Source organism: Sapajus apella, unplaced genomic scaffold (assembly GCF_009761245.1).
Source record: "Sapajus apella isolate SASKATOON/1434 unplaced genomic scaffold, GSC_monkey_1.0 scaffold31, whole genome shotgun sequence".
NCBI lineage: Eukaryota > Metazoa > Chordata > Mammalia > Primates > Cebidae > Sapajus > Sapajus apella.
The window spans coordinates 23,759,573-23,786,175 of record NW_022436971.1 but is presented as its reverse complement, the minus strand read 5'-3'; the positions used below and the strand labels follow the sequence as shown (position 1 = coordinate 23,786,175).

Here is a 26,603-nt window from a genome sequence, read left to right as displayed (position 1 = left end):
ACCTTGTCTTCAAGCTCTGAAGTTCTTTCTTCTGGTTGTTCAATTCTATTGCTGAGACTTTCCAGAGCATTTTGCATTTCTATAAGTGTGTCGGATTTTTCCAGAAGTTCTGATGTTTTTTTATTCTTGATATCTATTTCACCGAATATTTCTCCCTTCAATTCTTTTATCATTTTTCTGACTTCCTTACATGGGGCTTTGCCTTTCTCTGGTGGCTTCCTGATTAGCTTAATAACTAACCTTCTGAATTCTTCTTCAGGTAAATCAGGGATTTCTTCTTTGGATCCATTGCTGGTGAGCTAGTGTGATTTTGGAGGGTGTTAAAGAAACTTGTTTTGTCATATTCCCAGAGTTGGCTTTCTGGTTCCTTCTCATTTGAGTAGGCTCTGTGAGAGAAAAGATTTGGCTGTTGTTCAGATTCTGTTGTCCCATAGGGTGTTTCCTTGATGTAGTTAGTACTACCCCTATTTCCTAGGGATGTGGCTTCCCGAAAGCCAAGGTGTAGTGATTGTTATCTCTCTTCAGAATCTAGCCACCCAGTTCAATTGTTAAACAGTTCAGCTGGAGCCCTCCTTCTCCCTGTGGCATTTTCCTGGTGCCTCTGGCAGCCCTCCCGAAGGACCCCTGTGAGGCGAGGTGGAAATGGCTTGCTAGGGGACCTGGCGAGCCCAGGGCACTTCTCCCACTGCTTCCTCTACCCCTGTATTTCATTCAGCTCTCTGACTTGACTCAGCTCCAGGTAAGGTCAGGATCTTCTCCTGTAATCTAGACTTTCAGGTTCCCCAGTTGGGGTGCATGTTTGGGGGTGGACAATCTCTGCCACTTCCACAGTTTGGGCACTCACAGTATTTGGGGTATCTCCCAGGTCCTGCAGGAGCCATCTGCTTCCTTCAGAGGGTCTATGGGTTCTCTTGGCTTTCCTAATGTGTTCCTGCAGTCATTCCAGAGCGAGAGTTCATGATGTGAACCTCCACACGCTGCTCTGTTTGTCTGAGTGAGAGCTGCGGTCTGGTCCTCCCTCTTGTCTGCTGTGATCTGTCACAAAAAAGCCTCTTCATGTTGCAATTGTAATAGGTGCTTCCAAATTTCTCTGCAGCAGTAAGATGGTAAATTGTATTTTCTAATTGATTACTTCTCAGCAATAATTAATCTTATATAATTCCTATTATTTTCCAGTGCAGTAAAGAAGAAAATCTTGAATTTTACATTACTGGTGTTAAAGCCTCATTCTGTGTATGTTTTTTTGATCTAAAGAAAGAAGCTGAGGCACAAACTATCATTTTAAATCGTTTACTTGAGCCAAGAGGACAACAGCTGCCCAGAATACTTGGACCCAAATAACCCTGGATGTGAACTTTGTTAGATCTTTGTTACAAACAAGTTTCAAAAGCAAAAAAGGAAAAGAAGTCAGCCTTGGTCCTTCACTATATATGATTGCTTGGCTTTTCATTTTGTCCACAGTGTCATTATTCATAAGTCTTAAATGTGGGTCAAATATTGTCCATTTTCTTTCTTCTCTATGATCTAAATTGTTATCTTACTGAGCAGGTCTTCCTTATCTGAATGTTATATTTTTCTGTATTGTATTTTAAAAATATTAAAAACTGGGTTTGATATACAACTTCGTTATATTAGGAATCTATTTTAGATACATAAAATACTGCTATGGGGAGTGACATTTTTGAAAGCCATGGTGAGAGCAGTATCCTGGCACTGTTCCTTAGATAAAAGGCATGATTCTGATGTTCTTCCTCACCTGTTGTGTTTACTAGGAATTCCTGCTAGAAAATTGAAGATCTTTTATTTGTAATTTCCCAAGAATTTTAAAGAGGCTCGTGGCTTACAGATTTACTCCGTGCCTTCCCAGCAGTGGCAGAGGAGGCGACACGCTTGCACGTCACTTCATTACTGTGTGAGCCACGCTGTTAGGTTTCCAGTGCAGCGCCATCTTTACTGGCCCACGTGACGGGGATGCAGGTTTTCATGTATTCTTGGATTCGATTTGCTAACATTTTATCTGAAATGCTGCATCTCTGTTCATAGGCAGAGTTGTGCTCTTCCAGTGCTGCACCGGTTTGTGTGTTACAGACACACCAGCACCTGACGGCGGTCAGGGGTTGCCGACTCTTACTACGCTCAGGGGTACCGTGCCTAAAATCAAACTCGGGTTTTCATTTTGAATAACTGGTAGAGCTTATTTGTGACTCTGGTCCTGATAACCTTTGGGGTGGCAGACCTTTGGCTCTGGGCTCAGTTCTGGGTGCAGTTAGTCTATTCGGGCCCACAAGTCTTTCCTGTTCTTGATTTCCTATTACCTTCCTATTACGCCTTTTTACCTACTTCACATTTCTCACCCTCTTATGGCAAATGCGAGTTGAGTTACTGTCACTGTCTTTCTTTTTGACAAATGTAGTAAAGACTATGTACTTTTGTATAACCCCCCCAAAAAATTTTGACAGATGGTCCTTAAGTTGATGTTAGTTCAAAATAGGTTTTAATTCAAATAAGTATTTCTTACATTAAACTTGAGCACCCAAATGTAAGTGTAATTTCACATAAATGTAAAACTTAAATTGTGCCTGACTTTCCTGACATGTGGCTCTTCCTCTCCCTCCCTCATTGCTAGCCTCTCCCCCTCCCTCACTCCCACATTCTCCACTCATGCCTCTGCCCCCAAACCAGATCACCCGACTCCCAGATGTTGGTGTTTGAAGTGTGTGTGTAGGGGGAAGGGGACATGATAAATGAAACTAGAATAGTAAGAAGCTGGTGTAGACAGCATAGTGGGCCCAAAGGAATTCACAGGGCACCCCATTTTAATCTTCATGCCCTTGCTGTGATCTGAATGCTCGTGGCCTGCCTTCCCATGATCTGAATGTTCCTAGCGTGCCCTTCCCATTCTTTGACTGCTAATAGTGTGCTCTTCCTGTGATCTGAATGTTCATAGCATGCCCGTCCATTATCTGAATGCTCATATGGTGTGTTGTTCCCATGACCTGAATGCTCATAGTGTGCCCCTCCCATGACACAGATGTTCATAGCATTCCCTCCCCATGAACTGAATTCTCATATGGTGCACGGTTCCCATGATCTGAATGCTCATATGGTGTGTCATTCTCATGATCTGAATGCTCATATGGTATGTCATTCTCATGATCTGAATGCTTATATGGTGCATGGTTCCCATGACCTGGATGCTCATATGGCATGTCGTTCCCATGATCTGAATGCTCATATGGTGTGTCATTCCCATGAACTGAATGCTCATATGGTGCATGGTTCCCATGATCTGAATGCTCATATGGTGTGTCATTCCCATGATCTGAATGCTCATACGGTGTGTCATTCCCATGAACTGAATGCTCATATGGTGCATGGTTCCCATGATCTGAATGCTCATACGGTGTGTCGTTCCCATGATCTGAATGCTCATACGGTGCGTGGTTCCCATGACCTGAATGCTCATACAGTGCGTGGTTCCCATGATCTGAATGCTTATATGGTGTGTCGTTCCCATGATCTGAATGCTCATATGGTATGTGGTTCCCATGACCTGAATGCTCATATGGTATGTCATTCTCATGATCTGAATGCTCATAGTGTGTCCTTCCCATGATCTGAGTCTCATAGCCTGCTCTCCCTGTGGTCTAACTGGTCATGGTGTGCCCTTTCCATGATATGAATGCACGCTCAGCTACATCTAAAGAAGCCATGCACAAGCATTTTCTCTTGAATGTTGTTAACAAAACAAGACTATGCTGAGGCCACTTTCTGTATCTTGGATTCTCACTCAGTAGTGCTGCATCCTGGAAATCCCCTGTGGAGCTCCAAGCCCTCCCTGCTCACAGCTGGACAGTTCCACGCTCTGGGTCATAGCCATGGGGGTCCCATTCCGTGTTGCAGCCTCTACCACAGCGTGGATCAGCAGAAGTGACACTGCCAGGCTGGAAGGCAGCTTTAGCACTGCTGTGCTGGCACTAAAGAATTCTGTGACCCTCACAGCAATGACTCCGCACGCTCCTTACCCCATCCACACTCGCAACAGCGTTAATTGGCTTTTTCTCATTTTTTTTTTCTGCTTGTTTGGTGGCAAAAAGCGACATTTCATTCTTACATTAGTTGCCTGAATGTTACTGAACTTTAAACTTGTCCTTTTTTTTGGCAATTTGTGTTTGTTCAATGAATGATCTATTCCCAGTCTTTGTCCATGTTTCTACTATTTGACTGTTATGACTGATTTTAATGGCTCCTTTTCCACTCTGGATGTTAACTCTCTGTCTCTCTTACACATATTTTTCTCCAGCCCCATCAATATAGGAACTGTCAGCATGAAGCACTTTATAAGGCCAGGTCTTCTTGTGTGTTGATGGCTTCTAAGCTCAGGGTCAGTTCCAAAATCTCCTTTGCTCCCAGGTCAAAAGTGACCTCCTGCGTGGGACGGCAGCGCGGGTCTCCATTCATCTTGCACAGAGGACAGTAGGGGCACGTTTTACTCCCATGCAGATGCAAGACCAGCTACCCTCGTTCTCCTCACAGGCCTACATTACGCTTTGTCGCAGGAGAACTGGGGTCTGGTTTGGGCTCTCTGTCTTCTTTTATTAATAGATTCATCTATTCTTATTGACGATACTGTGTGGACTTGATCATAGCGGCCTTCTAGTGTATTCTATTACCTGTCGAGTCAATACTCCATCACCAGTCTTTTCCCTTGTTTATTAAGGAATAAATGAATAATGGAATTTGTTTCTTCACGTAAACTTTAAAATTAACTTATGCATTTCAAAATAAAAAAGCACTATCATTATTATTCTAGATGAAATTGCATTTAATTTATACATTCAGAGAGAAATAATCTTTTATCAGATTTTTTGTATATTTAATGATGTTTTACAATTTTCTTTTTGTAGATGATATGATTATTTTGTTAAATTTACACGCTTGATTTTGAGAAACGTTTTCATTATTATGAAATGGATTTTTTTCTTCATTATCATTCTTGGTACTTTGCTAAAGAACAAAACAGAAAGAAAAGAACAATTTTATACTTTTCCACAGATTGAAGACACTTTTTAAAGAAATTTTATCAATTTTTTAGAATTTTTAGATGTTGTAGATATCTAACATAGCATTGAGAAAAAGAGATAATTTTATTATGTTTTAAATCTTATTTTATTTTCTAGACTTTGGTCTAACTGAGATGATAGTACTAAGTAACAATAGTGATAGTGTTTCTGCTGGTCCTTAATTCTAAATTAAATAGTTCCATTGTTTCACTGTTTGAGATAATATTTGTTATTGCTTCTGCATTATATTTTAGCAATTCCAATCTATTCTATTCTATTTCTATTTAACCCGGAATGGTAATAGTAAATTTTATATTTGCAGTTTAAGTGCCTGTGATATATAATTTTTCTTCTTTAACTTGTCGATACCCTGGATAATATAACCCTGTTCTCCAACACGGAGCCATTCTGTGAATAGATTCTATTTGGCTGTGGTAATCACTCTTTTGATTGGCGGCCCTATCTGGCTTTTATTATTTTATTTTGAAGGGATATTGATCAGTGTGCTCTGTCCTTGTCCTGTTGTCATCAGAGGCCAATACGAAAGTTTGGCTGCCTCTGTAGAATGCAGTGGGGCCCTTTCCATCCTTCCTATGGCTGAAATCGTTTAAGCAACCTTGGAGTTATCTAACATTTTGAGATTTGATAGAAGACTGCTGTCAATGCCATCTGATCCGTAGATTTCTGATCACCTGTCCATCTCTTCCATCCTCATTGTCCACTGGAGTTTTACATTGTTTTCTTGGAAAAAGTGTGGTTATTTCTATTTTGCTAGGGAGTCATCCACCTGCTCCTCATGTTCCAGTGTGCTGCCATCAAAGTGCATATACAGCTGCTCCCGACTGCTCTTCTCTCCTGCGCCTGAGCCCTGCTCCTTTCTCATTCCAAATGCTGCTTCTGCCTCATGCCCTGCCCTTTCTTTCTCTTCCACACTGGGCTGTGGAGCAGGGCTTTGTGTTTTCCTCCCAGCAGGTTTTTTATTCATAGTTAATTTTAACTTCTGCATGTATTAATTTTTAACTTCTGTATGTATTAATTTTAACTTCTGCATGTATTAATTTTAACTTCTGCATGTATTAATTTTAACAGCTGCATGTGTTAATTTTAACTTCTGCATGTATTAATTTTAACTGCTGCATGTATTAATTTTAACTGCTGCATGTATTAATTTTTAACTTCTGCATGTATTAATTTTAACTTCTGCAGGTATTAATTTTTAACTTCTGCATGTATTAATTTAACTTTCTCATTTACTTTTGCTTTAGCTCTCTGTTCCTTAACTGAATTCTTAAAATAGCTACTTAATTTCTTTGTTTTTGTTGTTTTGATGAAAGCAATTTAAAGAGCACAGATTTTCTTCTGAGGAAGGCTTTGCTGTTATGCTTGAATTTTCTTAACAAGCAAGCTAACCTTTCATCAATTTCTAGAGAGACCTTAAGCTCTTTCTAAGAACCTCTTTGAATCAGTGATTAGGAGAGTTTGTAGCTCCTTGCTATTTGTTTGCAATTGTATTATTATTTGCACTCTTCAATTAAATCCCTTATTTCCTCCTTTCCTCCTGCTCTTGGGCTGCTGGGCCTGTATAACATGCAGTGAAGGCACACTGTCACGGTTTCCTGCCTTTCCTACTCTTTTGCGGAATTTCAGCTCCTGCCTGGGTTCCCTGCCGGCCCCACATTCTCAGCTCCTCTGCTCTGACCTGCAGTCCAGCCAGCAGGCCTCCGAGGGCTCTCAGTGGAAGCGCTTTTTAAAAGCATGACCTGTAGGCCCTGTGCTGGCTCTAAGCCAGGGCTGGGGGTCTTTGCTGCCCCGACCCCAGCTGACCTTGGGCTCACAGCTGCAGGCCAGGAGCTGCCCAGACGGGTTCTGAGGCATCCGCTTTGCTGCTTCACCACTCGGCCAACTCCCCCTCACCCACATTCTTTCCGCGGCACCTCCCTGCCTGAGTCCAGCCGGAGCTCCTCCTGTCTCCCTGCGCAGCTCTGCAGGGAGGGCTAACTCCAGGAGCGGGTGGGCTGCAGGCTGGCTGGGCGCACTCCCTCACCTGACTCCAGGTCATCTGTTCTTCCCTAATCCTTGGGGCCTGGGCTGCACTTTGCCCTGAGAGGCGCTTTTCCCTTGTTTTCACTGGTAATAATGTCTTATGATGAGAAGGCAGAGATCTTCAGGAAGGGTGTATCTTTCGGGGTCTGTCCAAAACCAGCGATCTGTGATTCTGGAATTGCTGTTTAACCCCTTAAATCTGATAAGGCCCAGGGTAGGCCCTGCCCCGTGACCCTCCCCAGGAAGGAAGCCTGCCGGGAAGGCCACCTGCTCTCGGCGGTCCACAGAGCTCACCTGCGTCCCGCACCGCCGGCTCTTCCCAGGAAACCTGTAAACCTGGAAAAGTGTTTCAGATCCTCATGTTACAGATGAGGAGATGGAAGCTGGTGACAGCCAGGCTGGAAGCCCCTCCAGGTCTCCTCACTCCCCTCTAGCTGTCTTCACACTAAACAGTGACGCCCACAAAACCCTGAAGCTGTGGGCCCCCAGTGCTCCTAAACCGAGCCCAGGGCACTGGAAAGCAACAGGTCAGCGCTTCCGAAAGTCAGAGAAAAACCAGACCCGGGATTCCATGGGCAGCCGGGACAGGTCTCCGCAGGAGCCAGACTTGCCCGGGCCAAGAGCATCTGAGCTTCGGGGAGGTGTCCGGGAGGTGCGGACTCCAGGACTGCGGCTCCACCCTCTGGGTTCAGCCTCCTCCAAGCAGGAGACACGTGGGGGGAGGGAGGAGCTGGCGGGACCGGCCCCCGCAGAGAGGAGGGGAGGGCAGGGGGAGCTTCTAGAGTCTGAAAAGCGTTTGCGGGGACCGCGGCGACCCTGAACCCCATCTGCCCGCAGCTCTGCGAGGAGGCCCGGCCCGCCGCAGGCTCCGCCTGCCTGCCCTTCTACCGCTCGGCGGCCGCCTGCGGCACCGGGGAGGCGGGCGCGCCCTTCCTGGGGAACCTGTCGGAGGCGCCCCCGCGGCAGCAGGTGAACGGGCTGACCTCGTTCCTGGACGCGTCCACCGTGTACGGCGGCTCCCCGGGCCTGGAGCAGCGGCTGCGGAACTGGACCAGCGCTGAAGGGCTGCTCCGCGTCCACGCGCGACACCGTGACTCCGGCCGCGCCTATCTGCCCTTCGCGCCGCCACGCGCGCCCGCGGCCTGCGCGCCCGAACCCGGCGCCCCCGGAGCGGCCCGCGGCCCCTGCTTCCTGGCCGGGGACGGCCGCGCCAGCGAGGTCCCGGCCCTGACGGCGCTGCACACACTGTGGCTGCGCGAACACAACCGCCTGGCCGCGGCGCTCAAGGCCCTCAATGCGCACTGGAGCGCGGAAGCCGTGTACCAAGAGGCGCGCAAGGTCGTGGGCGCCCTGCACCAGGTGCGCGGGGTGTTCCTGGGCGCCCTGCGTGGCTGCGCAGAGTCACAGGCCCGTGCACAGCCATCGTGGGCGCCCACCTGGGTGAGCTCAAGGCCGTGGGTGCCTTGCGTGGGCGTGGGGAGGGTCATCGTGGGCTCCTGTGCAGGCGCTGGCGGCCCTCCCCGGCTCCTCTGTCCCACCTACCCACCAGCCTGCCAGCTGGTGATTATCCGACCGAGACACCAACGACCACAGCCACCCAACAATGGCGCTAGGCCACCCCACTTTCCCCGTCCCACAGCCAGGCTGCGTGCTTTGCGGATTTTAACGCATTTAATAATTCTCATAACAACCCTTTGAAGCAGGTGGACAGTGATGCTGGTGTTTTTGTGTTTTGGAGACAATGCAGAGAATGAAGAACAGACTCTGTGAGGTTTCTGAATTAGCCACTTAGAGTCTATTTGAAACCTTCCTTCATTTTATGACTCTTTTAAGTATGCATGAGGGTCTTGAATGGAGACTGAAGTTGGCCTTTTATTAATTGTGTGATAGAGAAAAGCACTTACATGCCTGTGAAACGCAGCCCCTGACTCTGCAGCCCTAGAGGTGGTAAGGAAGAATGATGGGTTGTTTATATTGAGACTCAACCAGGGTGTCTGTTGCCACAGGCCCTGTAGCAGTCTCGGCATGGTCTGTGCCGTCCTCACTGGGAGCCTTCGGGGAAGGGCAGTCAATCCTCTTCTAAAGGAGGAGCGGGAGCCTTGTCCAAGGAGGCACGGGGCTGTGTGGCCCCAGCTACCCCGCTGCCCTCCCGGCCGTCGCTGCCCTTCAATCTCACAATCCCCGGCTGCTCTGTGGTGCGTCATGAGACAAGAACGCAGTCAGGTGCTTACTTTGGCGGGAACTTTTGTGTCCTACAGACAAGACAAGAATGAGAAAGGACACCCTTCCCAGCACAGGCATGAGGGGCACAGGGAAGGTGGCCTGCCCTGGGGAGTGTGGGTGGCGTCCAGGCAGCATGGACTTGGGCTCCACAGGGTGAAAAGATAAAGACGCCCCAAACATCTGGCTTGGACGTTCCCTATGCCCCGGCCGTCAGCTAGCAGACCCAGATGTCCAGGGACCCACAGAAAGTCACCCTTTGCTTTGGCCGCATGTGGAGGCAGGGCCAGCCACTGGAGGAACCGCAGGCCTCCTCAGGCATCCCCATCTTAGGAGGCAGGTCCACATCTCGGGCAGGGCCTGCATCCTCGGCCACTCGGCTGCTGGCCTTCACTGTAGCTCAGTACTTTTCCAGAGCAAAGGAGCAGATAGATAAAGCCATGCTTCCCAGGCTGGAAAGAAAGAGAAAGGGTGGTTTCTGGAGTGGGTGCTGTTGTGGCCCCACCCAGCCCCCTTTACCTGCACGGCCCCATCCCCCAGCGGCCTCCTACATGGGCTGACAAGATCTCCTGGTATAATACTCAATCCAGGGGTAGCTGTGGAGGCTGAACCCTGCCCTACAGGGACAGCCAGGCCCCTGCCTCATGGCTGGACTAAGCCCAGGTGTGCCACTCTGCAGGGCCTGGTTCCTGCCCCTCTTCCATAGGCAGGAACCCCCATAGGCAGTCCTGGCTACAGAGGAGCACGTGCCAGGCCCAGATGTATTAAGTCCTTGGGGAGCCTGGTGCCTGCTCAGCCTCCTCTCTGGAGCGCCCTTAGCGAGCGCATGGGAGCCCTGCCTCTTACGGACTAACGGGGCATGTGTGAGAAAACTCGGGGTGACATTGTTCTGCACAGAGCCCGGTGGGGACGTTGAGAGCAATTGGGAGTCGGGGGTTCAGAGGAGCCTGTGCCTGGGGCTGCATGGCAGTTTCCCACCACTGGTGAGAAGGATCGCACCTCCAGTCTCTCCGTCCTGGCCTCCCCGGGTGCTGCGGTCCTGGCTTCCTGTCACCTTCACCCCCACCATTTTCCCAAGCATGAACCTTTTGGTCATTCCTGCTGGTGGTTGTGAAGGCAAAGCAATGGAGACTGCCCACAAGTCAGCACCTGGAGGCTTTGGCAGAGGCAGCAGGGACCCCAGAGGCAGGGGTGAGAGCAGACAGGGGGGCAGCCTGAAGCCGCGTGGGGACACGGGGCCTCAGGACAGCACTGCCAGCAGAGGAAGAAGATGTGGCCCACCTGGGAGATGGAGGACAGAAGCGGCACCCGTCAGTGACAATGCCCAGTCTGGCAGTATGGCGTCTGCCAAGTCCAGTAGCTCAGAGTAGCCATTTCCCCCACGTGACCAGGTAAAGAAATACCAGGAGCATTTTCAGAAGAATTACTGTGAAAATTCCAGAGAGCTGCTCACAAGATTCAAGTGTTTTCTTTTGAGATAGATCTCCTGTCACCCAGCCTGGAGTGCAGTGGCACAATCACAGCACACTGCAGCCTCAACCTCCTGGGCTTGAACAATCCTCCCACCTCAGCCTCCTGAGTAACTGAGACTACAGGTGTGCACCACCACACCTGGCTAGCATTTAATTCTTTAAGATGTTTTGTAGAAACAGAGTCAGACTGTGTTGCTGAGGCTGGTCTCAATCTCAGGCTCAAGCAATCCTCCCACCTTGGCCTCCCAAAATGCTGAGATTATAGGCGTGAGCCACCACGCCTGACTCAAGATTCAAGTTTTTAGGTCCCATTGGTCAGAATGAAGGGTCCTTCTGCCCAACCTCGACAGCTCCCAGGGGAGGATGCGGGGTCTGAGCCCAACTGCTTACGGGGGTTATGTCAGGTCAGATGAGGAGCGAGCGGGGAAGAGGAGAGACACACTGTTCAGAGCTCTGGCAAGCGTGGACACTGAGGATGCACAGCATCCACAAGGCTCGGTTGAAAAGGCGTGAGTTTGCTGTGTGTGAGCAGCTGGCTGGGCACGGGTGGAGCTGCTGAACCTGAGGCTCAGGCAGCAGGAGTCCCTGCCTCACAAGTCAAACTTCAGGTAGGCAAGAAGAGGAAGAGGTGTCTTAAAACAGCTTGCGCTTGAATTTGAAACTGCCTCAGTCCCTGGGCTGAAAAGAGAGAGGCCTTTTCCTTTCTAGTGTAGTGAGAAGACACTGAAGAAGAATGTTCCAGGGAACAGAGGTGCTGCCTGAGTTCTGAATGGGAAGCTTATGGACCTCCTTATGCCATTAGGAGGAACCCTCAGACCCCTGTGTGGTTCAGAAATGCCACATACATTGCAGCTGAGGTGGAGAGGCCGTCCCGCCCGGTGAGATCTGGACTCCTCTGGAATGCTGACCCATCGCATGGTGCCTCTCACCGACGGAGGAACTAGTGCAGGGACGGAAACCCAGCTGGGAAACGTTTGGATGCAGGCTTTTCCTCCTCATTCGTCCAGGTCTCCGAGGTGGAGTGGGATGGCAGGGAGCAGGTGCGCCCTCTGTGAAAGCCCAGGCCACACGGGACCCACGGCTCTTCCTGGTCTCCCTGAAGGGCCATTAGGTGCTTAGGAAATGCACTCTGTCATCTGGAGGGAACATAGTACAAGTGTGTAAATAACGTTTGTTATTTTTAACAATCCACGTGCCTTCCTAAACTGGTAAGCTAAAACAGAAGATTCATATTGTGGAATAGAGTTATTCCTATTATGTTTCATTTCGATGTGGCTTATTGACCAAAATACTCCCCTAAATACCAAAACAATTTGACGTTGGTTTTTCTGTCTGAAAGAAACACTGTCAAACCTGAAACTAGGATCTTTGTCCTAATTCTCCTGGGACCACGTGTGAAATCGTGATCTCTGGACCCCGTGACTGCACTGTAATTTCCTGCTGACAGAGGTCTGTGCCATACAACAGGCTTTGCTTTAATCCTCACAAAGCCTCTAGGAATTAGGTATTATTTTTGCTTTCTAGAAAAAGAAACTGCTTCCTGCTGTCAATCCAACCAGGAGTCGAGCCGCTCGGCCTGGCCTGGTGACTGTTGTTGGCTGGACAGAGGTGCTGCCCGCGGCAGCACCATCCTGGGAAGGAGGCTCTCTAGGTAGCCCTATACACACGCCTCCTGGATAGCCATGAAAAAATCAACAAGAAGACCTTTCTGGGAGGTTCAGCTCACTGGGGACGTTGAAGATGGCGCTCCTCTCCCCAGCCGCCCGACGCCACCCTCCGCTGATACCCTGGGCCTCACTGAGATGCTTTTCCTTTCTGTGCAGATCATCACCCTGAGGGATTACGTCCCCAGGATCCTGGGACCCGAGGCCTTCCGGGAGCACGTGGGCCCCTATGAAGGCTATGACTCCACCGCCAACCCCACTGTGTCCAACGTGTTCTCCACGGCCGCCTTCCGCTTCGGCCATGCCACGATCCACCCACGGGTGAGGAGGCTGGATGCTGACTTCCAGGAGCACCCCGACCTGCCCACGCTGTGGCTGCATGAGGCATTCTTCAGCCCTTGGACGCTCCTCCAAGGAGGTGAGTGGGCGTGGTCCCTGCGGCTGGTCCCATGAGAGCTCCCTTCTTTCCGATGACTCTCTGCAGCCAAGCAGACCTTCCATGTGGGCACACGTGCTGATCCTACACAAGGTTTTTAATATCTATGGGGAAAATAAATGTGTTTAAAGCGTTTTAAAAGGCTAAACTGGGGCCAGGTGCAGTGGCTCACAACTGTAATCCCAGCACTTTGGGAGTCCAAGGCAGTGGATCACTTGAGGTCAGGAGTTTGAGACTGCCTTGGCCAATATGGTGAAACCCCCATCCCTACTAAAAATACAAAAAGAAATTAGCTGGGCATGGTGGTGGCTGCCTGTGGTCCCAGCTACTCGGGAGGCTGAGGCAGGAGAATTGCTTGAACCCGGGAGGCAGAGGTTGCAGTGAGCCGAGATCTCACCATTGCATTCCAGACTGGGTGACAGAGCAAAACTCCATTTAAAAAATAAAATATAATAAAATTAAAGGCTAAACTGTTCTATGGTTATGAAAAGCACCATCACTTTAGGATGTTAATGATGTGTTACCTTTGGAAGTTAACTATTTAGAAGCAAATGATCTGATTCCCCAATTCAGCTTTTGGAAAAGTTAATTTTCAGCTCCCCCACTTTGTATTCCTATTCCGTTCCCAGTGTTCTGTGTGTCCTGGAAGCTTCTAACGTGTCGCAGAAGTTGACAGCTCCCGGTGTGGTGGGGAGTGGGAGGGCAGAGGTGCAGCAGTGTGTCCAGCAGTACCTGCTTAGATGACAGCTGAGCCAGGCACAGCGTGTCAGAGAGCGGGGCACGCCTGGCCCTCCGCAGCTGCCTGGCCTCTGATGACACCCAGGTCACCCACACAGGATGACGCACATCATGTTTTCTGAGTCATGCCTTTGGGGCACCCTGAGGTCACACTGACCCTTTAAAGACTCTTACATCATGCAGTTGTGGGTTCACACGCCTTTGAGATGGAGGGTCCCTGACGGGCGGTGGGGTCCGTTTCCATATGGGGCCTTTGGAGATGACGGGAACAGTGGTCCCCAGGCACCCTGGCCACTCCCTCAGCTAAGCCGAGTCTTCCTTTCACTGTTCTGGATGTTAGAATTCAGCAAATGCTTCTTTTTTTTTTTTTTTTTTTTTTTTTTGGTAATCGTTCCATTGCTGAGAAATAAAACAAAAAGCTTTAAAAACTGGCAGCCTCCTTCTCCAGGCAGGCCCCTTTCTTTCTGAGGGTCCATCCCCCATGAGCCACGTCGTCAGTGTCGGCCCAGTGCTTTACCTGCCAGCAAGGGCAGCGTCCTGAGGACATTCAGGAAACTCTGGAGTCACACAAGCTGAGTTCATAAACATACATGAAGATCTGCTGAGGATAAGACTGAGATACTGTTTCTCTAGAACTGGGCCGAGAACCGTCCTTGCCTTTGCATGGTATTTTGCAGGTGGTTTGGACCCGCTAGTCCGAGGCCTCCTTGCAAAACCAGCCAAACTGCAGCTGCAGGATCAGCTGATGAATGAGGAGCTGACGGAAAGGCTCTTCATGCTGTCCAATTCCAGCACCTTGGATCTGGCGTCCATCAACCTGCAGAGGGGCCGGGACCACGGGCTTCCAGGTCTGCCAGTTCCCTCCCTTGCCTGCCTCATGCAGCTGCTGTGGGATTTCCCCAGCCAGGAACCTGCTGCTAGGGAGACTGATTGAAAGTAAAACGCATCTGCAAACCCAACGCCTTCTAAGCAACCGCTCTTAAGGGCCCCGGGTCACTCAGCTTAAGAGGACACTTCCAGCTTTCCTTAGAGACAGTGGCACAGAGAGGGTGGTTCTGAGCCTCACAGGAACCTGTGGGCTGGGGGGTGAGAAACAGCCAGTCCTCATAGAGGGAGGAGGCGCTGCATGTGCAGACAATGGCAGGCCTGCGTCCGGTGTCCCGGGAAGCTTCTGGGATGGCTGGGGTGCTCCCTTCCTCTTCTCCTCCCCACCACGGGGTCCCAGGGCCTGCAGAGATCATTCCACCACCTCAGGCCTCCTGTTAATGAACTGGTCCAAGCCGGCCCCTGGCGGGAGTGGCTGCCTGTCCTCTGGCCGGCAGCCCCCTGTACTCCCCACACCCCACCTGGCCCCTGCCTTTCCCAGCCCACACCCCACAGCCTCCTCCCTGACCTGCTCCGTTCCCACACCCCTGACCTCAGGTCCACCCCAGCCTTGCCTCCCCTGGCTCCTAGGGGTTCGGTTGTCTGGTCGACCTGCAGCCCCTGTGCAGGCCCCATCCCCCGACACCGAGTACTCCCTGTGCGGCGCTGACCTCTCCACACAGCTGGGAGCTAGAAGGTCTGATGTGTGGGTGACATGTGAGGGCCCCTGGGGGCTGGAAGGTGCCCTTCTGATGTGTGGGTGACAGGTGAGGGCCCCTGGGAGCTGAAAGGTGCCCTCCTGATGTGTGGGTGACAGGTGAGGGACTCTGGGAGCTGGAAGGTGCCCTTCTGATGTGTGGGTGACAGGTGAGGCAGACAGTGCCAGCAAGTTCTGCTCATTCCGTCCCTGGGCCCTCCCCTGTCCCTGGGCATTCCCCATCCCTGTCCTCCTCAGCAGGGCATCTGGAAGGGCTGGGGTCAGCACCCACGCAGGCTGTGAATATCTGGGACTAAACGTGAGTTGGGAGGATGCAGAAGGGGCACTCGTATGTTTCAGGATCGCGCACACAGTCCCCCATGCTCCCTACACCCCACACGCAGTTGCTTCCTTGTTCCCAGAACTCAGGGAGCACAGCCCGAACATACCCTCACACACCCAGCACATGCCCAGTACATGCCCACACACACTGGACACACCCAGCACATGCCCGGCACACACCAGCACACACCCAGCACATGCCTGGCACATTCCTGGCACATACGCAGCACATGCCCAGCACACGCCCACACACTGGACACACCCCGCACATGCCTGGCACACACCAGCACACACCCAGCACATGCCTGGCACATTCCTGGCACATACGCAGCACATGCCCACACACACTGGACACACCCAGCACATGCACGGCACACACCAGCACACACCCAGCACATGCCTGGCACATTCCTGGCACATACGCAGCACATACCCAGCACATGCCCACACACACTGGACACACCCAGCACACGCCTGGCACATACCTGGCACGTACCCAGCGCATACCCAGCACACACGCCCGCAGACGCCTTTACTCTGGCTGGGACTCCCTTTGCTGCCGCCCCTGCTGAGGCCCACAGTTTGATCTCCACACGTTCCCGCTGCTGGCTTCCCCAGATAACGGCATCAGAGAGTGGGCAACCCCTCCTGGCTCTAACAATCCCCGCCTTCCTCTGCTTTACTTTTCACCAACTGAAATGTGGCCAAAGGCAAAAACACACATTCCCATTGGCCTGTGGGTCCCCCGTAAAACATAGGCCCGGGAGGAGGGGCTGTGTTTCAGGGCTGTGGGGCTGTGGTTGCACCCAGAACCGCAGACTGGCACAGAACAGGCACTTACAGAATGCTCACTCAGTGAGCGAATGAATGAATGAATGATGAATGTTTGGGCAAATCAACACTGACAAGCAAAGACAGACCTCATGGGAAGGGAACAAGGAGTAAGACCAGCAAGCAGCCCAGCTTGTGATCAGAAGACCTGGGCTTGGGCCTGAGTTCAATTTTGGATGAATCTCTTAATTAACCTGTGTGTTCCCACTTCCCCCCCTGAGTGCCAGGACAGTAGAGTCAACCTCACGTTTGAGTGTTGGAGTCGCACACGTGAGAGTGTGTGGTGTGAGCACACGGGAGGATTGAGTGCTCGGTGTGAGCACAGGAGTCATAATGACACAGCAGTGTATGAGCTGCCACATGTGGGTCCCTGTGGCCTGCAGTTTGAAGCCCACTGCATGTGTTAGCTCTCTGTAGAGAGACAGAAGCCGCACAGAGGGTGCCATCGTCGAAGGCCGGGCTGCGATCACTTTTTAAAAGATGGATGGAGACGCTGAAGCACAGAGTGTAGGCAACTTCCCCACGTCTGAGTTCCAGCAACTGGAGGCATCGCTGCACCAGAACGGCCACAAACGTGGCAGCGGCTTCATTAGATTTGATCAGTTAGATCTGAGGCTAAATTGGATAAAAGAGAAAGGCTCGTGTCACAGCAAGCTAAGCTGGGATGATGATTTTCACTACGCCTGAAATCTTTTGTTGTACTTTACAGGGAATATAAAATGTCCAACCTTCCCCAAAAATCTTTTTTGCATTCCCGTTTCTGTAGCGTCTCGCACAGGCAGGGACATCTGAGGTTGGTATTGATTCTTCCCGGCTCTGTGGTCCCTGGAGCTGCGATGTGATTGATTCACCCTTCCTACCTTTACTTCCTGCCCAGGCCTTGCACATTTTCCCTCTAGAGCTGGAAAAAGTTGCCAATGTGTTTCTCCTTAGAGCAATAAGAAAGGAAAACATGCTCCTAACTTTGCTTTTTCTTTTTAAAATTAAAATACCCGTCTCCCATGGGTATTAGAAATGTTTTTATTATTTTGCTCTACTTAAAACAGTTTGACAATGGTCTCACTTGATTATATAGAAACTTTCTCCCCTCATTTTAGAACTTTAATTCACTCATCATTCTGGTTTTTGACTAATCTGAAAATGAATGCATTCTTTTAACAAATATTTAATGAAATTTCTGCTGTGTTCCCCAAGCCCTGTGGCAAGCAGTGGGCCTCTATTTTCTGTATAAACCAAGTGTCTCCAGGTGACCTCTTACTGGATCTGAGAAACGTGTGGGGTGTGTTTGGGATGGTCTGGGTAAAGCAGACTGCATGGTAAAGAGGAAATGTTGTTGAAGGTGCTGAGGTCGGAGACACAGGGGCCTCTTGTGGGGGGCAAAGCACCTCCTTCTGGTGGCTTTGGTGAGAGGCTGGGATGGCCCGTCTGGAGACAGAAAACCAGTGTGGTTCCTGCAGATCACAGGGCGGCAGAGCCCACCACAGACAGCAGGAGCTGGCCGCCCTTCTCACGGGGGTTCAGGGGACTGCTGGGGACGCAGCAGCACCAGGCCTGCAGGGCCAGCCAAGGGGGGTGACCTGGGAGCCCAGGAGTGAGGCGCACACTTGTTCCTCCCAACCGTGGATCAGGGGGCTGCCCTTTAAAAGCAAGACTCCACGGCACCCGACAGCAGTTTCTAAAAGCTCAGATTTTAAATCTCACTCCTGCTTTCCTCCTTCACTTTGCTTGTTCCTCCAATCGTCTTTTTCCAAGTTTTTCCCTGGCTCCGACAGTCTCTTTATCACATGGGCCGCCCCTCCCCAGATTCACTGGAGGATGCCTGGCTCTTTCTTCTAGTTCTGTTTCGTCTAAACATAAGACACTGTGAGGCCCGACTTTCTGCCCACTGAAAGCCTCATTGCCCCTGGGGAGAACCGGCCCAGTGCTCACATGTTGCTGTGTGTGCGCTTGTCCGGGACTTCCCCCCCGGGAGCCTGTGGTGGGCAGGGTGCTGAGGGTGGAAGCAGGCACAGTCTCAGTTAAAGCTCTGCCTGGGGTGGGCGGATGAGCAAGGACAGCAGCACAGGCCCTGGGCGGCACTCTGATCAGAAGCCGCGCCGTGAGGGTCGCCCAGCCTGCAGGAGGGAGGGCTTCTGGAGGAGGCAACCGCTGAACCAAGAGGAGTGGATGAGGGTCGAAGGCTGATGTGAGGAGGGGGGCACAGCAAGGGGCACAGGGGAGCGAGTGTGTGTCAGGCAAAGGTGCAGCCACAGAGCCAGACCACGGATGGGGCTGGGCAGGGAGCGATTCTGGTGTGGGTCAGCAAGGAGGAGGGGTGATGAGAGAGGCCGGGGACTCACAGGGTTCCCAGCAAGAAAAGATCTCCAGTCTTCAATATGGGGATGGTTGGCCAGACAGATAAGATACTTCCCTTCCCAAGGGAGGGATGGACAGGAGGAGGGAAGGTATGCTAGCTTCTATGCGTGCCCCTAATGTCGCTGTGGGAGTAAACTCTGAGGAGGATGCGGAGCTGTCTCGGCTGCTCTGTAGAGGCAAGAACTGATGCGGGCTGGGCGGCAGTAGGAATCCCTTTAGACGCTGTGGACTCAGCATTCTTGCCGTCTCCAGCTCCTGCATGAGCAAACCCTGCAAGAAGAGCTCCGACGCCCACGCTGGAATACCCTAGCCTGGCAAATGGCCGGGCAGTGCCATGGCTTGGGATGGGACTCTGCCAGGCTGCGCTTCCCGTCTTGTGGACCACAGCCTGAGTGGGGCGGGCTGAACAAAGGTTCAGGTCTGGAGAGAAACCCTGTAGCCTTTCCCCCGTGCAGGTTATAATGCGTGGAGGGAGTTCTGTGGCCTGCCGCGCCTGAAGACCCCAGCTGACCTGCACATGGCCATCGCCAGCAGGAGCGTGGCCGCCAAGATCCTGGACTTGTATAAGCATCCTGACAACATCGACGTCTGGCTGGGAGGCTTAGCTGAAAACTTCCTCCCCGGGGCCCGGACAGGCCCCCTGTTTGCCTGTCTCATTGGGAAGCAGATGAAGGCTCTGAGGGACGGTGACTGGTAGGTACCTGACCAGAGCTTTGTCCTCCACGTTCTACACAGAGGGGGTGGTCAGCATGGGTTCTAAGCCAGCCAGACCTGCGTTCAAATTCTGGCTCCACAGCTCAGCTCTCAGGGAGCCTTGCTCAGGTTGCTCCCTCACCCTCAGGCTGCTCCACCCACCCACAGCTTCCAATGCAGGACAGTGTTGTTATAAAAATGAAGCAACTATGAAGCACACAGCCTGTGCTGAGCACTGAGAATGAGAGAGAGTGCCGATTTTTCCACACATCCACCCACAGAGCAAGCAGGTGCCTAACAGATTGACACATTGGTGACGGCCTGCGGCTGCATCCCATCCCCCACATCCCCTGACAATGTCTGGGGAAGCGCAGCGGCGGCAGTGGCTCAGGTGCAGACACAGGTGGTGCCCAGGGCTCATAGATGCCCCTGGGCTGGACAGAACTTCCTGTCCCCACCGACGCCCACACCCACACACAGCAGTGCTTGCCAGGAGCAGAAAGCTGAGACCCCGCTACCCGGCCTTGGACCTGTCTGTTCCATCCTAAGGTGCAACCCAGAATTTGGGGGTTTGTCCCAGAGGCAGCCAGAGCCAGGTCCTGTTTCTGTCTGACACGGAGTCCGTACCCCCATAGAAGCAGGTGCACAGGGTGTCAGCAGTAAGGTTTTGGAATAACACAGACAAAAGCAGTGGGAAAACGTTTTCTTTTGCTGTTAAAAGCGTCCCCTGCTATCCAACTCGCTGTTTTGGGCAGTCACTGTGCCTGGTAGGGTTTTGCTCTAAGGGAGCTGTCCTCTTCTCGGAGAGTGCACCTGCCACAGACCAGCTGCTTTTCCTTTCCCCAGTGTGACTTTTATCTCTCATTTCCGAGATGCAGCATTTCAAGGGACTAGGAACCCCTGGGGAGAAATCACCAGAATGTGTCTCCCTCGTGGCTGTGTGTTTTCAGCAGATGGTGGTTTGGAATACTCTGAGACATGGAAGCCACTTGCTCAGGAGGGAAAACTTTGGCCAGCTTGCCCCGTGTACATGTCTCCCGTGCGCATCTCATGCCTCCCGTGGCTGAAGTTCCGTCTGAAGCCGGTGCAGGGGCAGCTGGCAGACTCCTGGGTGGTCCCACAAATTTCTCAGCCTATGTATCTATGACTAAATATCTCCCCAATGCAAAAATGGGATCAATTAACCTACATAAAGTGGGACCCCTTTTTTATGTTCTAAGAGGAATTCATCCCCATGATGGGAAGTGGAAGAGATTTATGTGGTCAGGGGAATGCATGCTTTATGGCATTCGGGCCAGGAGTTGTTGGAGTTTTGTCAACGATTTTCATATTTTGAGAGCAAAGTGGAACTTCATTTCTTCACATTGCAATTTTCTTGATTAATCGCGGCTTGGAGGAAGAAGCTGGGGGTAGAGAGGCTGTGCAGGGCACAGTGACTTCAGAGTAGAGAGCAGCAGTCTCTCAAACAGCTGCATCTGCTGTCATTATTCTTGTTTTTCACAGAGCACTGCACCCCAGATAACAGCAACACAGCAAATTAGATGCTCATAGACAGGCTCTGAGCCCCTCTTCCCCATCTGATGCCACTCCTTCAGACAACCAGGTGCACGCTATGCTGCCCCTCTACATTTCCTTCAGGTCCTCAGTGCCTGCACCTGCGTGGCCCCGGGTGCTGGGGCCTGCGCAGACGCCACAGGACCTCCTTCAGGTCCTCAGTGCCTGCACCTGCGTGGCCCCGCGTCTGGGCAGACGCCACAGGACCTCCTTCAGGTCCTCAGTGCCTGCACCTGCATGGCCCCGGGTGCTGGGGGTCTGGGCAGACGCCACAGCGTCTCCTTCAGGTCCTCAGCGCCTGCACCTGCGTGGCCTTGGGTGCTCAGGGTCTGGGCAGAAGCGCAGGGGAGGCCAGCGGCACACAGCAGTGGGTGCCTGGCCCTGAGCACCTGCCCCGGGGTTCTCCATGCACCATGACCTTACGCGCCATCTCTGTCTCTGGAGGTTTTGGTGGGAGAACAGCCACGTCTTCACGGATGCGCAGAGGCGTGAGCTGGAGAAGCACTCCCTGTCTCGGGTCATCTGCGACAACACCGGCCTCACCAGGGTGCCTGTCGATGCCTTCCAAGTTGGAAAATTCCCCGAAGACTTCCAGCCTTGTGACAGCATCCCTGGCATGAGCCTGGAGGCTTGGAGGGAGGCCTTCCCTCCAGGTGATACGTGGTCCCTTTTCACATAACATTACAGCACGTGCAGCTCAGCAAAGAAGCTTGTCTTCCCAAGGAGCTGATTTTTACCTTTTCACTGTTTAGAAAATAGTGTCAGTGCCCTGCCTTACACCCTCAGGGCAGCTCATGGGGTGGGGCAGGCCCTTCACTAGTAAGAAAGGAACTGGAGGCCTAGAAGTGAGCCTTTGAGGCCGACCTGGGAAACAGCAGTGGGTATTGTGTGGGTGCCAGTGAGTGACCACAGCAGGGCTCCCTACCTCGGGATCAGCCCCCTCCAGGGCACAGGCGCGCCTATGATGGGGACATTGGCATGTGGTTCTTTCCTCGCAGTTTGACGACATGTCAACCTGTCCACATTTCATAGAGGACAAGTGTGGCTTCCCAGAGAGCGTGGAGAACGGGGACTTCGTGCACTGTGAGGAGTCTGGGAGGCGCGTGCTGGTGTACTCCTGCCGGCACGGATATGAGCTCCAGGGCCAGGAGCAGCTCACCTGCACCCAGGAAGGGTGGGACTTCCAGCCTCCCCGCTGCAAAGGTCAGTCCTTTAACAGGGTGTGTGTTCTTTTGTGATAATTACATAACATTTGCATATTTCCAGTGTAAATTAAGAATTCAATGTCATTGAAAATTTCTTCGCCAAAGCTGCACCTGAGGCTGTTATCTTCCCGGAGAAATTTGGGGACAGAAGTCAAGATCCCTCCTCTTACCTGGCCATGCTCCCAGTTGGCGTCTTTCTAGGTAGTGGGGGCTTGGGAGAGGCACGTGGAATCATGACCAATGGGGTCACCAGTGAGGGAAGAGAGAAGAGTTGGTGAGTTTCAGGCAAGATTGTGGTGAACTGGCAGGGCCATTTTCTCAGAGGAAACACAACAGCAAACATTTCCACCTCAGAAACTCGGAGAGCAAGGGCTGGCCTCCACCCCCATCTCCTACAGGCAGCTGATTTCCAAGCTGGACCTGGTCCTCTGGCCACTGGGTTCCTCTCCCAGCCTCCAGCATGTCTAGGTGTGGACAGGTGCAGCCTCCCTGCCGTAACTTGAGAGCAGGCTGGGGAGGCACCTTTCAGGCCGCAAGGCGAGACACCCTGACCACCTCCGCCTGCTCCTCCCATGCGCCTGGCTTGAGTGGGCCTCAGCCCAGGGCACCGGGAGCAGGCGTGCTGGACGACAGAGCCTCCCAGGGGAAGAGCCGTGTGCTGGGGTCACTCTTCAGGGAGCAGCAGAATGGGCGTCCCCATCCGACTGTTCTGAGAGCTCTCTGCGTGAGACCCCCGTGGCTGGGGCTTCCTGTCGGAGCAGCTCGAATCCCCCAACTATTTCAGAAACACCCTGCAAGCAAACTGGACAGCTGTCTCTGGTCTCCTGGGCTGGCGGGATCAGGGCAGGCAGGGCAGGAACGGCTGCTGTTCTCGGAGGAAGGTGGCTCAGACAACACTCACAGCAATCTCTAGGAGGCCAACCAGCTACCTTCCAGGACTGCATTTTCGTGGAAGAAAATTGGCATCAGACACAGAGCCTCCTGTGAGCTACCTGCTACGAGCACCACTTACCTGGACATCAGAAGAAAGAGATGGTCTTGTGCAGGAATCTGGCTGGCTTGCAAGCAGAAACAAAAGCAAAGTCCACAACTTTCCGTTTTCTCAGAGTTTTTAGAAGGTGAAAGAGTCCTGGAGCCAGGTTCTCCCTGCTTTGGGAGAACCAGGTGAGAGAATCCTCGGAGGCCAGGAGTTCAAGACCAGCCTGAGAAATGTAGTGAGACCCCATGTCTACCAAAAAAGAAAAGTCCTGGAGGGGAGGCTGTGGTAAGCTGCACAAGGTCAGTGTGCTCGATGTCATTGAGCTGGACGTTTAAAAATGGCTGAGGTGGTAAATGTCACATTATGTATAATTTAGCACAATAACAAAATTTCAATTTCAATTTTGAAAGGCCAAAATGTTTGTCCTTGAAGGGCTGCCATAGCCAACTCCTTCCAAAGCCTCAGTTGTAAAGGGAGAGGCTGAGACCCTGCATGCACCAGAGACCCACCAGGGCAGCGCTGTGGCAGGGTCCGTAGGGGTGTGGCTCCCGCTGTGTCCGTGGTCTCAGGCACCCTCCCAGGAGCCACCTTCCCATTAGGAGGGGAGAGAAGGGATGTGGAGAGGAAGAAAGGGAGCGGCTGGGGAACTGTGCCTCGGAAACAGCTTCCAGAGTCACTAGGGGCACAGGGAGCTGCCTGGGCATCAACAGGGCAGAGGCCTGCTGCGTGGGCGAGGGAGGATGCCATCGCCGGAAAACAGCAGCCTGTGCTGGGCCCCCTTTGTATGTGTTTTGGGAAATACAGTTTGCAATCAGTACTGATTTGCTTCGAGGAATGGAAACGTGTGCACTTGTGCGCGCTGTGTGTGGATCTGTGGACGCTGCGTGTGGAGCTGTGGACTCTGCGTGTGGATCTGTGGACGCCGCGTGTGGAGCTGTGGACTCTGCGTTTGGATCTGTGGACGCCACTGCCGCTCTTCCTGAAAGTCAAGGTGAAGCGTCCTGAGAGCAGAGCTGGGGCCTCCGTGCAGGCTGCCCTGGTGTCTGGGGGCACTGCCAGTTTCTGACGCTGGTTTCCTCTGTTGCTGGGAGCGCTGCTCTTCAGCCAGGGCTGACTTGTCCCCTCCTTCCTGTCCATCCTCAGGAAGGGGACCGACACAGCACCGGCCCCTGACTCAGGCTTCTGCTTAGAATAAACGGACCGTGGGTAGAACATCATGGGCCAAACTGTGCCCCCCAAAAATCTATGCTCAAGTTCTAGCCCCTGTACCTCTGTATGTGGCCTGATGAAGAAGGAAGGCCTTTGTGGGCACCACCGAGTTAAAATGAGGCTGTCGGGTGTGTCCCAATCCAATGTGCGGTGTCCTCGTGGGAAGAGGAGAGGAGACACAGAGATGGGACCATGTGAAGACCCAGGATGGAAACAAAGCATCCGCCAGGCATGGGCCCCCCGGGACGCTGGAAACAAAGCATCCGCCAGACATGGGTCCCCCGGGACACTGGAAACAAAGCATCCGCCAGACATGGGTCCCCCGGGACACTGGAAACAAAGCATCCGCCAGGCATGGGCCCCCCTGGGATGCTGGCACCACCAGGAGCTAGAGCAGGCAGGAGGGACCTTCCCCCCGAGAGAGCCTTCGAAGGGAGCACCGCCCGGCCGACACCCTGACTTGGACGATGCATTGCTGGCGCATGGAGCCACCAGTTGGTGATGGTTTTTCCCAGCAGCCACAGGGAATTCATACCTGGGATGAGTCTGAACTCAAGGGACGAGGCGAGGCACAGGAGGGGGGCAGAAGCTGCTCCGAGGGAACCCCCTGGGGGGGATGCAGGATGTGTTAGCTGATGGGAACAGCAGCCCCAGGCAGGGCTGCTCACAGCAGTGGCCGCCAACCCCACTCTGTGGGTCTCATCACAGGTCCCGGCCATGGGTGGTGACTTAGATTTTCATGCAATCATGATGGAAGCACCCCCCTACCCCAGGGGCAGCTGCAGACACCTTCACACAGCACCAGTGCTTCACAGCTCTGCATGATGGGATGCAGGAGGGGCTGGTTCCAGGCGCAGCTTTAGCCAAGAAAGATGTTATATGTTTAACAGCCTTGACATGTTCACCTATACTCAGCCCCCTGAGTAGCCATGATTACAGGTGCCCACCACCGCTCCCGGCTAACTTTTGTATTTTTAGTAGAGATGTGGGTTTCACCATATTGGCCAGGTTGGTCTCAAACTCCTGACCTCAGGTGATCCACCCACTTTGGCCTCCAAAAGTTCTAGGATTACAGGCTTGAGCCACGGTGCCCGGCTTCTTACACTCTTGTGTAATGGTTGTCATTATCAATAACGTTATTATTAATGACTGTACCGTTTAGAAAGTCTGCGCGGGCCCAACACCCTGATGGTTGCCATAAGCATCGTTGATTCCATGCCCGTTTTTCATAGCCGACATGGCAACCATTCTGTTTCTGAGAAAAGCGGGGTGGGCCAAGCCTCCCCCGCCCAGAGCCCTGCGTTAGGAGTGGGGAGTCCCCTCACCCTGGGGAGCAGGTGGGCAGCAGACCACACTAGCTGGCCTTCGAGGCTGCGCAGGTCTCTGGCCCTGGGTCACCTGAGCGCTCACTGCTCAGGATTGCAGGTTCTCATTGTCCTGGGCTAAGTCCTTGGCCTATGTGGACGCCAGCTCTTCCACTCAGCGGCGATATCGGGGAGAGTCCCTCGACCCCTCCCAGTGCCCTCTGTCTGGGGGTGTCACCAGCACCAGGGTCACAGGAGTGCCGGGAGGTTTCGGCCCCTAGCCTGGCCCTCGGTGAGGCTGGACCCAGGCCAGCTCTGTTCCCTCCGGACAGAGCAGCTCCGGGAAGAGCACATGTCCTGGCACTGACAGTGCCTGTCCCACTTAGAGAACGCGCACCTGGGCATGGAGAGGGGCTCCTACACGCTACTGCCTGTTTTCCAAAATTGGCCAGAAAAGGAACGTGATTTGAACAAAATGCACAGCAGATTATCTGAGGTACTAGGTTGTCGGATTCAGGTGCAGGGAGAGCAGGAGGGGACACCCCATCCTCACTGGCGGTGGCAGGTGGCCCCAGGCCTTGCTCTCAGAGGAACTGCGGCCAGCTGGGAGCATCTGCCTGGGCAAAGCAGACGCTGCTCCACCCTCACCCTGGCCCCTTCCTGCCCGTGGCCAAAGCCCACATTCCCCTATCCCAGGCAGACCCTGATTTCCTCGAGGAAGGCTTCTGTGACTACTGGGGCCTGAGTGAGCCCGTGTGTGGACTCCCTGCAGGCTCAGAGCCAGCGACAGAGCTTTCTGCTGCTCATCACCTTTCAGACGTGTAGGGAGGAGGGTGGCCACACAACAGCAGGTGCCCGGCTCCCCCTGGATCTGGCAGCAGGTGACTGGCTCCCCCTGGATCTGGCGGCAGGTGCCCGGCTCCCCCTGGATCTG

At 52.7% G+C, this 26,603-nt stretch overlaps 1 protein-coding gene across 2 annotated transcripts in view; it reads left to right on the top strand.

Moving 5' to 3' along the window:
* The window catches only part of TPO (thyroid peroxidase), a 62,427-nt gene extending 40,205 nt beyond the window's left edge, over positions 1–22,222 (top strand). The window contains exons 8-13 of one of the 2 annotated variants that reach the window (XM_032294281.1): positions 7,944–8,465; positions 12,622–12,880; positions 14,314–14,484; positions 19,181–19,418; positions 21,417–21,625; positions 22,005–22,222. In XM_032294281.1, the coding sequence (XP_032150172.1) occupies positions 7,944–8,465; positions 12,622–12,880; positions 14,314–14,484; positions 19,181–19,418; positions 21,417–21,625; positions 22,005–22,210 (1,605 nt within the window). In that variant the 3' untranslated portion in view covers positions 22,211–22,222. Of the gene's footprint in view, positions 1–7,943; positions 8,466–12,621; positions 12,881–14,313; positions 14,485–17,136; positions 17,618–19,180; positions 19,419–21,416; positions 21,626–22,004 lie in introns of those variants that run through there. The other variant, XM_032294283.1, reaches the window with a different exon arrangement.
* Positions 22,223–26,603: the final 4,381 nt, after the last annotated feature.